This window comes from Helobdella robusta, assembly GCF_000326865.2.
Source record: "Helobdella robusta unplaced genomic scaffold HELROscaffold_103, whole genome shotgun sequence".
NCBI classification, from domain to species: domain Eukaryota; kingdom Metazoa; phylum Annelida; class Clitellata; order Rhynchobdellida; family Glossiphoniidae; genus Helobdella; species Helobdella robusta.
The window spans coordinates 88,522-104,571 of NW_008703585.1; the positions used below are offsets into that span (position 1 = coordinate 88,522).

Below are 16,050 nucleotides of genomic sequence, written 5' to 3' on the forward strand. Positions count from 1 at the left end.
AGAGTATTTATGATGATGAAAATGATGAGGATGATGAAGATGGTGATATCATAAATGGTGTTCATATTAACGTTGGTGGTGGTGATGATGACGACGATAATGATTTTATTTAAACATTAATACACCAGATGAAAATTGGTTTTTAATTCATTGCTTGAAAATAAGTTTAACAAAGTAGTTATAATATAAAGTTAACAATAAACACTAATACGGGCAATAGTAGCAATGAAATTTACATAGATTATATTTATTTTTTTTTATTAAATATACGAAATCTAAATCGCAAATTTCGCATTCATTGCTTCTGTTGAAGATATTTTATTGAATGTTTTAAATGATGATGATTCGCCAACGCTGGGTTGTTGCCGATGTTGTTGTTGCTGATGTTGTTGCTGATGTTGTTGTGCTTGCTGATGTTGTTGTTGATCTTGTTCTTGTTTGTTGAGTGTTAAATAGAAGTATGGTTGTTGTTGTTGATGTTGATAGTTTTGTTCGGTTAACTGCATGACATCTGGCTTATCTAAACATTCAACTTTATAACAGTTGAAATTTGAGCAAGATGTTGGGCTGGCAGACGTATATGTTGAAATGTTGTCGATGTTGTTGATGTTGTTGTTGTTCGATTTCAAGGAGTGCTTGCATTTTAAAGGATTTGTAACGAGATTGTAGATATGAGTTGTTGATGTTGTCGGCGATGACTGATGATGTTGTTGCGGTCTGGTATAATTGTATAATAGTTGTTGTTGTTGATGCTGTTGCTGTTGATGTTGTTGTTTGTCTATTGGCAAAAGCGGGCAAATTCTAAATTATAAAAATTGAAAAATATGTAACGTAATATACTACTACTAATAAATAATAAAAATAATAATAATAATAATAGATAATAATAATAATAATAATAATAATAATTTTACGCTTTTAAGTTAATTAAGATCTAAACATAGTGAGCAAGCCCCACGTTGTTACATTACATACCTGCCTAGGTCCATATCATCCTCATCATCATCATTAATGTCTTTGTTGATGTTCTGTGTTGTTGATGTTATTGGGTGATAGTTTTGTTGGTGTTGTTGTTGGTGTTGTTGTTGCTGGCCATCGTAGAATGCTGGCGTGCTAGTTGTTGTTTGGTTGTTGATGCTGTTGTCATCCGTGAAAAAGTAACGCGAAGTTGTGTGGTGATGTTCGATGATATTATTATTAATATTGTTGTTGTTGTAATTTTCTTGCTGATGTTTTTGATGTTGTTGATGTTGTTGTTGATATTGTTCCAGCTCAGTTTGCTGTTGTTCTTGCCACCTTCTGTGATGGGTGTTTGTCAGCATCATCATCATTTTATTTAACATCAACATCATTGCAACACTCTGTTACAAATCAAACATACAAGCATACACAAACAAGCAACCAAGCAAACCAGCAAACAAACACACAAGTAAACAAACAAACAAACATACATCCACATACAAACACATTCTTCACCATGCGCTTAAGACACAATTATCAAACTATTTCGAAGCCTAATTAAAAATGACAGCCTTCCTTGCATGTTACTATGTATATGTGTGTGTGTATGTATGTGTCTGTCTGTCTGTGTGTTTGTATGTCTGTATGTCAGTCTGCATGTACGTGTGTGCGAGTATGTGTGGGCGTTGTTCGTGCATTTAGTAAAAAAGATGAGAGAACTCATAAAAGTTGAAAGCAAACATGAAAAACATAGATAGAAGAGAATGTTTAAAACACAGGCAAACATAAATAAAACAAAATAAACAACAAAGGATAGAAAAAAAGTATTTTCACTGCGTGCATGCATCAGTCATTTAAATTTCCAAAACTTTAACACCGAATTTTTATTGAAATGTTAATTTTGAAGTAACGAAAAAGTACGTCTACATGTGTTTGTTTGTTTGTTTGTATGTTGGTTTATTTGTTTGTATGTTGGTTTGTTTGTTTGTATGTTGGTTTGTTTGTATGCATGCATGTGTTTGTGCAAGGGTATAATGCAAATAAATCTTCATCAAAATCAGATGAATACATTTAAACAGTTAACAGAGAGATAGCCAGGTACTTTCCTTCATCATCATCACCATCATCAGCAACAACAACAACAACGTAAACATGAAATTAAAAACTCCATCGGCACAGGGCAAACAAAGAAGCGAAATCATACAAAACGAATTAAAAACAAAGAAACAAAGAAAGGAAATAAAACAAAGATATATAACTATCATTAAAATAAAAATAAAAATAAAGACCCATCGTTTGAAAAAGCCGCGCAAAATTGCCCATTTCAAAATGGCCACCAACAAGATGGCTGAACGAAACGGAAGTCATCATTCACCGTGACGTCACAGGGTGCGTTTTTAAATTAGTTTCAACTTTTCTGTAACTTTTCTGCAACTTTTTTCGTATAGTTTGTTGTTGTATTTTCAATTAAGTCTTAATTTATTTCGGCTATTTTCAAAAAGTTGATTGCCATCATTATCATCGTCATTATCAACACCAATATAAACATCATCATCAACAACATCAACAACACCAACAACATCAACAACAACATCAACAACAAAATTCACACTCGTTTGTATGCATACATTAACGGCGTTTATCGTTAACGACATCGCATATTTACAACAAAAAACGTCAGCAGCAGCAGCAGCAGCAGCAACAACAACAACAACAAAGCAGTGTGAAATTATTCAAAGCTCTCTAGGTAATGAGGTTGTTGTTGTTGATGTTCTAAATGTTGCTAATGTTGAGGTTTTTGTTGTTGTTGATGTGTCAAATGTTTTTGTTGATGTTGTTTTTTGTTTCTGTTGTTGATGTGTCCAATGTTATTAATGTTAATGTACTTGATGTAGTCGTTAAACTGGTCTATTTCACCAAATTTTTAAGTTTTTAACGAAACGATTTTACTATTTTTAATTAATTATTATTTATATTATTATCTATAATATTATTATTTATATAATTATCTATAATATCATTATTTTTATTACCATTATTTTAATTATTATTATGTATCAATTTCAATGTTTATAGATAACCAACCAAACGATGAACAACCAACTGAACAATGTAAACTAACTTTAAACAAACAGACAAAGACACACTAAACTAACAAATTGAATACAAAATATGTCTCTCTCTCTCTCTCTCTCTCTCTCTCTCTCTCTTTCTCCCTCTCTCTCCCCCGGTATATATATATATATATATATATGAATGTGTGTTTGATCTTCCATGTGATGTTTTTAGCAGGAAATATCATCATATATAGAAATTCCCGTGCACACACACACACACACACGCACACACACACAGAACATAAAGAACAAAAAGCGACAGGCATTCGTGCGTTTATACAGGAAATACGTCATACAAAGAGTGGATTATATATCATGCCATTGAATTTTTTCTTTATTGGCTTTCCATGTATGTGAATGTTATAGATTTTATTTGTCAGCGCTATATATTGTTCATTAATATTATGTTACTACCAACCAATCAATCAACCAACCAATCAACCAATCAACCAGCCAACCAACCAATCAACCAATCAACCAACCAACCAACCAATCAACCAACCAACCAACCAACCAACCAACCAATCAACCAACCAACCAATCAACCAATCAACCAATCAACCAACCAATCAACCAACCAACTAACGAACCAACCAATCAACCAATTACGCTCAAAAAAGGCAAGTAACAAAAACTTCTCTTATCTCTCGGCAAGCTACACTAAAATCTGCCAACAAATCCGTGATTGAATAAGGCAAACATGTTTGTGTGTATTTGTTTGTAAATTTTTGTTTCTGTACAAGTTTGTATGTATTCTTTATTTCATTCTGTATATTTTTCAATTTTCGTGTCTCGAACGTATATCAAAATGCTGTCACTACTGCTACTTCCATTGCCTCCACTACCACTACTACTGCTGCTGCAAAAACTATAACTAAAACAACAAAATTACTGTAATTAAATTAAAATTAAATTAAAATTAAATCATAATCATCATAGTTAGTCATCATCGCTTTTTATTTAAAATAAAATAAGTACAGCGATGATAAGATAGTTATGAATAATAATAATAACAACAATAATAATAAAGTTAATAACGACAACAACAACAGCAACAACAACAACAACAACAACAACAGCAACAACAACAGCAACAACAACAGCAACAACAACAACAGCAACAACAGCAACAACAACAACAGCAACAACAACAACAACAACAGCAACAACAAGTCCCACCTCCTCAGGCAAGCATACACGAGAGCCAGAGGAACCGACCCGATTACTATTCCGAGTATTATTCCTATGGCTACTGCTAATTATAATCATAATTAATTATAATTTAACGTAATTAATCATAATTATTATTATAATTATGGTGGGCGCTTTGTTGTAAGGGTTGGAACGCCGGACACTGCCCTTGAAGTAGCCGCGACCGACTGCAACGATGCCATGTTTGTGTGCGAGGAATGCGTTATCAGGATTATAATTATGATCATAATAATTAATAATAATTATTATAATTTTTATTATGTTTGAAAATTATCGACGCCATCTTACCTATGGGGAGAGGGTTGTATCTGTTCAGCGAAGATTCCAAAGTTATGGAGATCCCTGGCAGTATATCATCACCATCATCGTCATCATCACCATCACCATCATCGTCATCATCACCATCACCATCATCGTCATCATCACCATCATCATCATCGCCATCGTCATCGTCATCATCATCATCATCGTCATCATCATTATGACTACCAGCGTCATGTTTAGCACAGCTGCCGTAACTGCCACTCCAGAGGCTGCCGTCGCAAGCCAGGAACCACGTCTCGTCGGAGAAGTTGCAGCGGATGGTCGCCTTGTGGTCATCTTGCAGCACCCATGCGTTTGCTGGGGGTGAAATTTTGGGACACCCCACGACTGGGAGGGTCAAGTAAGGGGGGGTTTAAAGATAGGGGCGGGGGGTTGTATGTTTTTGGGATGAAAATGTATTTGTTTACAGCTGGGTATTTTTATTTCGCAGGCAGCTTCTAACGAATGTATGCGTGACGATAATTTAGGGTCATTTGCATTGCTCCCTAGTGCGGAAGTTTGCTTGACAAAAAAATGTTAAATTGAATTTTGAATTATGACGTCATCATCATCAACAACAACAAAAACAAAAAAACAACATTCAACAACAACATTCAACAACAACAACAACATTCAACAACAACATTCAACAACAACAACAGGCACATTAACATACTTTCGTATTGTAGGAGATATGGGGTTGAAAAGGTTTCACCGCCGAAATTATCGTTATTGTAGTTGTTGTTGTGGTTGTTGTTGTTGATGTTGTTGTTGTTGATGTTGTTGTTGTTGTTGTGGACGTAAATAATAACAAGATTTTTTCTAGAGCTATAGAGAAGCGTCTTCCTAATCTTCAAACGGCAGACATCAACGTCATGCGTTTTTGCCGACATGAACATTGGCTCCTCGAACATTAGATTAATGTTACAATGGTGTTGTTGTTGTTGTGCCATGTTGTTGTTGTTGTTGATGATGAAAGAAAAAATTGAAAAGGTAATTTTTTGTTGCTGGTCAACTTGTAATTTCCATGGACAAGTAGGTAGTTGTTTGGAAATAAGCAAATATCCGATGTTGTTGTTGATGTCGTTGTTGTTGTTGACTATGTTGTTGATGTTAGTGACGCTTTTTTTGTTGATCATGTTGTTGTTTGAGGTATTTGTGAATTGGTTTTCTTTGTTTTGAGCTAGCGTCGTTGTTGTCAGAAGTAACTGATGATGTTTATGTTGTTGTTGTTGTTGTTCAGGTATTATTGTAATGAAGCCTGTATTGTCGCACTTGTTCTCTGAAACTTTAAAATTATCGTAAAAGTCATCATCGTATCACCTCGAAATCACCATCATCATCATCAGCACTAACATTACCACCACCACCACCACCACCACCACCACCATCATCATCATCATCAACAACATCATCATCTTCTTTAGAAAAACAACTTTTAAAAATTTCATCAACTGCGTCCGTGTACGTGATATAAACATCGAACAGACAAAAGATACAAAAACATCATCATCATCATCATCAACATCATCATCAACATCATCATTAACATCATAATCATCAACATCATCATCATCACCACCATCATCATCATCAACAACCTCTGACGCATTTGTGGCTAGCTTCCAAGTACGACATCATATCCGACGGACAGGGCTTCTCATCGAACAGGCGAAAAACCGGAAATGAACACGATCCTCTTCCGGAACAGACCTCATCCAAGTATGACGTCACTTCCGCTGAACATCCAACATGGCCGAATGTTGCCTGTTAGTTACGACAATAACTGCTACAAACGAAACACTGATAATAAAAGTCGTCATCATCATCATCATCATCGTCATCATCATCGTCCTCACCTGTATACATCTTCCTCCTCTCATTCGTCCGTATCTGGCTGACGTCACCAGTATCACGTGATCTACCGGGCAGGTTGTGTTGAAAGACTCTTTTAAGCAGTATTGTTGTTGTTGTAGTTGTAGTAGTTGTTGTTGTTGTTGTTGTTGTTGTAGTTGTTGTTGTTGTAGCTGCTGATGGTGACGATGAAGTTGATGGATGGAATTTTCAGGATGTTCTAGATATTTCAAAATAGAAAAATATTTAATTAATCAATCGTAAAATCAATCAATCAATCAATCACTCAAAAATTATCAATTAATCAGCCAAACAATCTTCAAATAAATAAATAAATCAATCAATCAACCAACCAACCAAACATTTAGTCAATCAATCAATCAACCAATCAACCAATCAACCAATCAACCAGCCATTTAGTCAATCAATCAATCAACCAACCATTTAGTCAATCAATCAATCAACTAATCAATCAACAAAGGAACCAACGAACCGGCCAATCAATTAACTCACCCTTCCAGCCACCCATCGCCGCTGACGTCAGAACAGCCACCTGGCTGCACCATGACGCAAATAAAACCAACATTACGGAGAACGATAACATTCTCAATGACATCATCATTGACGTCATCATCGTCCTCGTTGTTGTTGATGTTGTAGTCTGTGAACATTTTTTGAATAAATTATTATTATTATTATCATCATCATCATTATTACCATCATCATCGTCATCTCCCTCTCGATTATTAACCCACTAATCAAGATGGCGGTCCTGTTGTTTTTCCAATCAATCACGTGCTCCGATGACGTTTTGTCTCCGTAGCCAATGACAGATCACCGCGTCTGTTTGTATATATATATATATATATATATATATATATATATATATATATATTGTATACATGCATGTATATATGTATATTTTCCATCAATAATACTTTTTTGGTTTTTTTATAACTTAGGTAAGGAAAAAATTTTAATTTGAAAGGAAGGGACTAATTTACTACAGAGCCTGCTTACTTTTTCTCTCACTCTCTTTCTCTCTCTCTCTCTCTTTATCTTTCTTTCTTTTCTTTTATTTCTCTCTCGCTCACCTCTCTATCTCTTTCATCTAATCTTTTTACGCTGGCTCGCTTTGATCACGAGTACTGCATTATTGACAGCGTTTCTAGCTGAGTCGTATCTTTGTATTTCTTGTACTTCTTGTATTCTCAGCGCGTTGTTCGTTGTATTATCATCTGGTATATTTTGTGTGTGTCTCTGTATTTTTTGCGATCTGGTTTTGTTTATTTTTTTTTGTAAATTTTTTTATTTTTGTTGCATAGTTTTGTATCATTCTGAAAAACTTTGTATTATTTAGTATTATTATTTGTATTGAACAACAGAAATACAAAACAAAAATGGGCTAAAAATAAAAAGAACATCATACAAACACACAAACAGTCAAAAATACTAACATACAAACAGTCAAAAAAATTATTTACACTTCTTTATCTACTAGCTAACACTCAATGCCAGTTGCTATTTGCAGAAATCCTAAAAATTTGTATATGTATGTATGTATGTATGTTTGCACATATGTGTGAATGATTGTATGTTTGTTTGTATGTATGTATGTATGTATGTATGTATGAATGAATGTTTATATGTATGTGTCTATGTTTGTTTGTCTGTTTGTATGTATGTATGTATATACGTCTGAATGTATGTGTCTAGGTGCACCTATGTTAACGTGCCATGCGAAATTTACATATTTTTCCAGCTAGTTAAGTGTGAAAGTAATTTATTACAATTTTTCAAGTAGTTTCACTTCTATCTGAAATTGCAAACAGTTGGGGGTGTCGATTTTCTTCACTCCTTTGCACTTTTTTTGGTTTCACCCCCATCTTCTCAACAAATACTAAAGTTACTCTTGCTTCTATAGCTACTAACTTTTTACTAATTATCTTTTTAAATATTTCACTACTTCTACTACTACCGCTTCTACATTTATTGTCGTTACTACTACACCACCACCACCACTACTACTACTACTACTACTACTACTACTACTACTACTACTACTACTACTACTACTACTACTACTACTACTACTACTACTACTACTACTACTAATACTACTACTAATACTACTACTGCTACTACTACTACTACTACTTTTTCTAGTACAGCAACTAAATATACAAGCAAAAGTTGTTTATCATTGTTCAAATTGAAACACCATCAATATCAGTTCTCCCACCTTACTCTTATGCCATTTGAAATGACGCCCTGGTGTATATGTGTCTGTGTGTATCTATCTTTGCATGTCTGTGCGTATCTATCTTTGTATGTTTGTATGTATCTATCTTCGTATGTTTGTATGTATCTATCTTTGTATGTTTGAATGTATGCGTGTATGTAGGTGTGTGTGTGTGTATGCGTGTATGTAGGTGTGTACGTGTGTTTGATTTTGTTTAGCTTGTACAGCACGTATGAATAGTTGCTTGTATGTTGTTCATTTTAATTAAAAAGATTTTGTTGTTGTTGTTGTTTTATTGTACACGCTTTCTTATCGTTCCCATCTTTATTTTTTTATTTTTTGTTTTTTTTTGTTTGTTTGTTGTTCAGTGGCCTTCTTCGACATTAATTTTTTTCGCATAATAATGTTACAATTGTTTGAAGGCACGCAAAATTCAACATTTCACGCATACCATTATGCCATTACGTATATAAATACGTACATACACACGCACATACAAACGAACAAAACACAAACATACATAAACAAAACAATAAAAAAACATACAACTGAAATATTCTAAGAACGTGGTAGCTAATCGATCATTCAAAAATATAACACCATACTTATATGAAACAAACACATTCACCAAACATTATACAAACAGACAAACATACAAACAAACATAAAAACGTGCCTACATACAAATAAACAATCAAATTATTTATAAATTTTGTATAGGAACAAACAAACAAACAAAACACTCTTCGCTTCATCATTTACTGCATCTAATCAGGCTGGAGAATTGATTGATTGTAATTGCTTAATGAACATCCAATTGGATGGATGGGTTGAAGAAATGATGGATGGATGTATGGATGGAGGGAGAAATGGAGGGATGAATTGATGAATAGATGAATTAAAAAATGGATGGATAGATGGATTGATAAGTTAATAGATAAATAAAAATAATAAATTGATGAATGTATGGGTTGATAAATTTATTGTATAAAATATGATAGCCGAAGTAATTGAATATTTAAACAAGTAAATGAATGACAGACTGAATGAATAAATGAATAAATAAAAGAGTGAATGATCAATCAATTGATTGATTGATAGGCTGATAGAAAGATGCATGAGTGAAAGGAAAAATTCTTAGATAGCTTATTGATATAAACTAATTAAATTATTGATTTCGTTCTGTATTTACAATTGGCTTGCATGCATGCACACAATTCTGTGCGTATTTCATAATGCTTACTGTGTATTTGTTGCTATTTGTGTGTATTTGTTTGTATGTTTTTCATGTGTGTTTTTAGCTAAAAGATAATTTAGTCTTTTTCAAAATTCTGACATTTGATTTTAAGATGCTAATATTTGCCACTTGTAACTGATAAGATGATGTCTTCGATACAACGTTCGAGCTTTGCATGATTGCATCTTTGCCTCATTGTATGTTTGGGTATTCTTTCTATACTTGTTTGTATGTTTATGTATTTGTTTGTATGTTTATGTATTTGTTTGTATGTATTTGTTTGTATGTTTATGTATTTGTTTGTATGTTCATGTATTTGTTTGAATGTTCATGTATTTTTTTGTATATATATGAGTGTTCGTTTTTATGTTTGTAGACGTAGTTGAACAAACAATTTATATACATTGATTGCAACATATAAATATGATTGTGTGCGTAAGTTTATGTATTGCTTGTATGTTTGTATATTTTTTGTATGTTTGTATTTTTGTTTGTATTTTTGTTTGTATGTTTGTTTGTAGGCTTGTTTGTATGTTTGGGTAATTTTTAGCAAGCATGCATATTTTGTTCAGTTGTCAAATTATCGCCAAGGATTATCCCATGGTATTGAAACATTCATTATCTTTTCTTCTCTTTCTTCGCCGCAACCCCTAACGCTACTACTACTACTACTACTACTACTACTACTACTACTGCTGCTACTGCAAATACTTTCGTTACTACTACTACTACTGCTACTACTACAACATCATAAAATATTCAAAATACTAGCGAAAACTTGTCATAACATCAAACTCCCAAGACCCATCACTCCCTCGCGCGCATTTTGAAGAATAAAGAGGGAAGAAATTTAAACATTTCCCGGCCTCTATCACTATTATATCTTTGCTATCACAAAAGTTATCACCATTACAATTATATTATCATTATATCATCATAATTGTGATAAATGTTGGTTGGTTTGATTGGAGGCGTTGTTAGAAATGTTGATTGACAGCTGTTTGTGACCTTGAGAGGACGTACTAACATGAAGGTCATTATGTTGTCAATTGATTGATTGATTGAATGAATGGATGGATGGATGGATGGATGGAAGAATAAATGAATAAATAAACAGATAGATGGATGGACCAGTGAATGAACGAATGATTAAAATGAATAAAGGGGGAACAAATAAACAAATGAAAATGGCCACTAATTAAATAAGAAACACTAAAAGATCATCATCGATATCATCACCACCATCATCACCACCATCATCACCACCACCATCACCACCACCATCACCACCACCATCATCATCATCACTGTCATCATCATCATCACCTTAGTCACTGGCAGCCCAACATCAGCAACACAACCACGTCGGCTAATATCCTGATTCAAACGACAAACGTCTGCGAATGAGAAGAGTGCATTAATGCACGAATGAATGAATGATGGAATGAATGAATGAGTAAATGAATAAATGAATGAATGAATGAACATATGAATGGATAAACAAAAGAATGAATGAATGAACAAATGGATGGCGGAGCGCCAGTTAAATTATGAAGCTATGTAAATGTGTGAATGAATTAATGTTTATGGATCAATCATTCTCATCATCGTTGTTTTTTTTAATCGTAGCCGCCAAATTTGTCGTTAGTGTTGTATTTGTCGAGGTAGAAATTGAACATGATTTCGTTGGAGAATTGTCGGATGGAGAGAACTTGCCAACCGCCGTCCTCTTCATACTTGAGTATTTCCTTCTAAACGATCATTCTTCTCCAAAAGTTTCGGTTTTTTTGGTTTTCGTAGCATTCGGTCTTTGGACGATATCACCATGAGGTGCCTCTTTTGTGTTTGTCGTGCTCTTCTTCATCACCTTCATCATCATCATCATCATCGTCATCATAACTCCCCGGCCACCTCAACATATTGCCAGATTACACCACTTCATGCGTAGAATGGAAACGTGCCGCGGCCACATTAGCCACATTAATAATGATGACGACGACGACGATGATGATGTTAATGATGATGATGATGGTGGTTACGACGGTGATGATTGTGATCTCATCTCTGAGGTAATGATAATTGCAAATAGTTATTTAATAGTCCTTTTAAAAAATTAAATTTTTTTGGCAAACAAACATCTCTATGGCTACCATTCATTTTTTTTAGTTTAGTCTTTGCTGCTGTTGTTGTTGATGTTGTTGTTGATGTTGTTGTTGATGTTATTGATGTTGTTGTTGATGTTGTTGATGTTGTTGTTGATGTTGTTGATGTTGTTGTTGATGTTGTTGTTGATGTTGTTGTTGATGTTGATTTTGATTGCTTCTAAAATTTACTTTCTCAAAGTTTTCAAAGTTTTCAGCGTTTAAAACAATCATTAATTATTTTTATTCCATTTTTTTCAATTTTGACCAATTTTTTTTAAAGTAATTTTAATTTAGTTCACTTTTTTTTTTTTAATTTTTATTATTTACATTATTATTGTTTTTCAGTGCTTATTGTTTAACAAACATGTTCCTGGAAAAATTTAAACAAAAATACTTTTAAATGAATGAAGACGCATTGATGTAATGGGCTTTATATGTCTTCTAAAAATATCTTTCTGCCTACTTTTTCTGTATTTTCATGCGGGGGTGAGTATTTTAGCGTGTATATGTGTATTATGTGCGTATTATGTGTTGATGCGTGTCTGTTTCTATGCGTGTATATATATGTATACATGTGTGTGTGTTTGTGTGAGAGTGAGTATGTTTTCATTCCGTTGCGCGCGCACACGCATACACAAACACACCTACGGAGACATACATATATACGAACATACATAGGTACATACGCATACAAACAAGCATACATCCATACAAACAAACAGACATCTGCTGCCCGGTTCATTGAAAGGTTAAATCCTTAACAAGTTCTTCATTATTATTTTAAATGATGTTCGTGATGATGAAGACGACGACGATGACGACGATGATGATGAGTAATGTGAAATTCTATTTTTCTTCTCCGCCAACACAACAATGAATATGTATTTGCTCAGCAAATTACAACCACCTAAATACACACTTTCCCATCTTTCTTTCTCCCTCCCCCCCTCTCTCTCCACCCCTCTCTCTCTCTCTCTTTCTCTTTCTCTCTCTTTTTCCTTCTCCGTTTTTATTCTTTCTGTTAGAATTCTTTTTCTTTATATTTTTTTTTATATATTTTTTTCTGTTTTTTTCTTTGTTTTTTTTTTCATTTGTATACAATCTCTCCGCCATCTTTTGAGATAAAAAATATTGACAGGCAAATAATATAAAAATGCACACACGTACACACAGGCAAACACACAAACAAACAAAAGCACACACACGCACACACGCCCACACGCACAGAAACAAGAAAGCTAACAAGAAGACGTATTTAAATGCACATCAATTATTCACTAACAACTAATGCATTGTTTCGAAAAACCATTAAAAATAGAGGGAGTAACAAACGCTCGAATCAAATACACATTACTACTTATAATTTTACTAGTTTTACTACTACTACTACTACTACTGCTGCTGCTGCTGCTACTACTACTACTACTACTACTTCTACTAATACTAATGCTACTAGTTGTCAGATTCGAATATTTTTTGGCGAGTGGAAATTTTTTGAGGGACCCAAGTTGCATACGACTCGGAAAGAGATTCGAATTTGAATTTTTTTTTAGTTTTTACTACTACTATTAAAGCTACTACTGCTTCTACTACTACTTCTACAACTAATAATAATAATTGCAACATCACAGAGTGAATTAAAAATTATGTTTCTTAATATTTTTCACTTTTATACGTAAAACGTCAACCTTGTTTTTTCTAAATTTATAAACCAATCCACTAATAATTGTTCAAAAAATTGACGATAGTAACAAATTATAAATAATATTATTCATCGTGAAAACCGAGGCTACAGTAAGACGCCGATAACGAAGATGACGACGACGAGAATGATGAGGAAGATGATAACGAAGATGCTGATGCTTCTAATTGTTTTGTATCTCTCTACAATTAATTCTAAACCAATTACGACCATTGCCCTGGCAAGCACGAGCCAAACATGTGAACTTTTACCCTTACACATTACTACATCTGTTTATCATTATACCACTACTTACAGCTACTACTACAACTACTACTTTTACTGCTACTAAAGCTGCTACTTCTACTGCTTCTACTACTTAATTATTATTATTATTATTAATAATATTATTACTAAACCAATCTAGCCTCGTTGCATACAGCGGACGGGCAGATGGAGGACTCAGAAGCAAATCCTGAAAATGATGACTTACCCTATGATGATAAGAATGATGACGATGATGATAAGAATTACGATGATGATGATGATGATGAGGATGATGATAACAATTTTGCAGGGTTCATGGAGGTAATGAATATTTAGAAAAACTCAAATTCGTGAAAAATAACGAAACGGCCGCAAACTACTCCTACTTTAACACCTCCTACGACTACCACAATGACCATAACGACGACGATGGTGGCGACTACGTTGACTACTTCCCGACGCCAGTTATCAGCCAGCAGACGCGGCTCCAACCGAGAGGGCAGGTGCTGGCTACAAGAGAATGAGTGGTTATTTAATATTATATTTACTGTGAAAAAAATAACCTATACAACTAAAATTAACAATAATAATTATTTTTATTATTGTTTATTATTATTATTATTATTAATTATTATATTAGTTAAGCTTCAGCTTTCGATTTTTGGTTGAAACAATTTTTTAAATTCAAACTTTCAAGCTAAGAACAGTGCGAAAACGTGTTAGTAATTAACATCAATTATCATAATTTTATTTTCATAATAATAATAAATATAATAATAATAATAATAATTATTATTATTATTTATTATTAATTATGGACAGGTGGCATATGGGTGACGATCACAATCATCGTCTGCATTACTGTTGCATTTCTACCTCTCATGGTGATACAAATGCTCCGTAGGAGTGAGTAATGGTGATGACGAAGACGACGACGACGACGATGATGATGATGATGATGATGGTGACGATGATGATAATGATGATGACGATGTTATGACGATAATGATGATGATAGTGGCGATTTATTTTCTCTTATTAACGTGATTCTACTTCTTAATGATAATGACAGAGTCCAAGTCACAATCAGGTTGTGATGATGATGACGATGATGATAATGATGATGATGACGATGATGACAACGACGACGATGATGATAGCAGTGCTGATGATGATGCTATAATATGAAGATTATTAATTAACTCTATTCAGAATTATTCATCATATTAATAATAATAATAAATAACAGCAATAATATTAATAATAATAATAATAAATAATAATAATAGTGATAATAATAACGATAACCATCATGACACGGCAGAATTTACAACAATTCGGGATGACCACAAAAAAATTTTGGATAAAACAACGGGATGAAAAATAGTTGTATTTCTGTATGTCTGTCTGTATGTGTGTATATATGTGTGTATGTATGTGTATGTATGTGTGTGTGTGTGTGTGTGTGTGTGTGTGTGTGTGTGTGTGTGTGTGTGTGTGTGTGTGTGTGTGTGTGTGATACAAACAAACATCTTATATATTTAAATGAATGTATGTATGCTTAGTTCAAATGTATGAAATTTCATCAATATTTCAAATTGTTAAAACATCATTTAAAAGACATAAATAACAGCAGTGCCATGTTAACAACAACAACAAAACAAACAAACAAAAACTAGCAAACAAACAAACATAAACAATATTGATTAATAATTCAAGATTTGAAATCTTATCAAATAATCTCAAAAGTAAAAAGTTAAATTCCTAATCCGTCTGCGGTTATTTAGTTGAGTCCTCTTATAAACAATTTAAACATGCAAAATGATTTTGTTAAACACTGTTAAACATACAAAATAGTGTTATTTCTGTATCTTCTTATGTATATTTTTGCATTTTTCATGTATTTATATATATATATTTATATATATATATATATATATATATATATTTCGGAACGAGGTTTTCTTTAATACAAACATCATTGAAGATATATGCCCATTTTGCATTAATGACTTTCTTTAATGAGCACTCAA

At 33.3% G+C, this 16,050-nt stretch overlaps 2 protein-coding genes across 2 annotated transcripts; one reads left to right on the forward strand and one right to left on the reverse strand.

Moving 5' to 3' along the window:
- Nucleotides 1–275: 275 nt before the first annotated feature.
- HELRODRAFT_183282 (hypothetical protein) lies at nt 276–7,117 on the reverse strand (the record flags this gene model as incomplete). Its single annotated transcript, XM_009012312.1, has 9 exons — nt 276–717; nt 976–1,299; nt 4,257–4,332; nt 4,578–4,631; nt 4,779–4,940; nt 5,269–5,775; nt 6,194–6,359; nt 6,452–6,540; nt 7,000–7,117. 9 exons carry the CDS (start codon nt 7,115–7,117, stop codon nt 276–278), a joined length of 1,938 nt encoding a protein of 645 aa, XP_009010560.1.
- A 5,375-nt stretch (nt 7,118–12,492) lies between these two features.
- Nucleotides 12,493–14,541, forward strand: HELRODRAFT_183283 (hypothetical protein; the record flags this gene model as incomplete). The annotated part of the gene is made up of 3 exons (XM_009012313.1): nt 12,493–12,555; nt 12,792–12,817; nt 14,328–14,541. 3 exons carry the CDS (start codon nt 12,493–12,495, stop codon nt 14,539–14,541), a joined length of 303 nt encoding a protein of 100 aa, XP_009010561.1.
- Between the last annotated feature and the right edge of the window lie 1,509 nt (nt 14,542–16,050).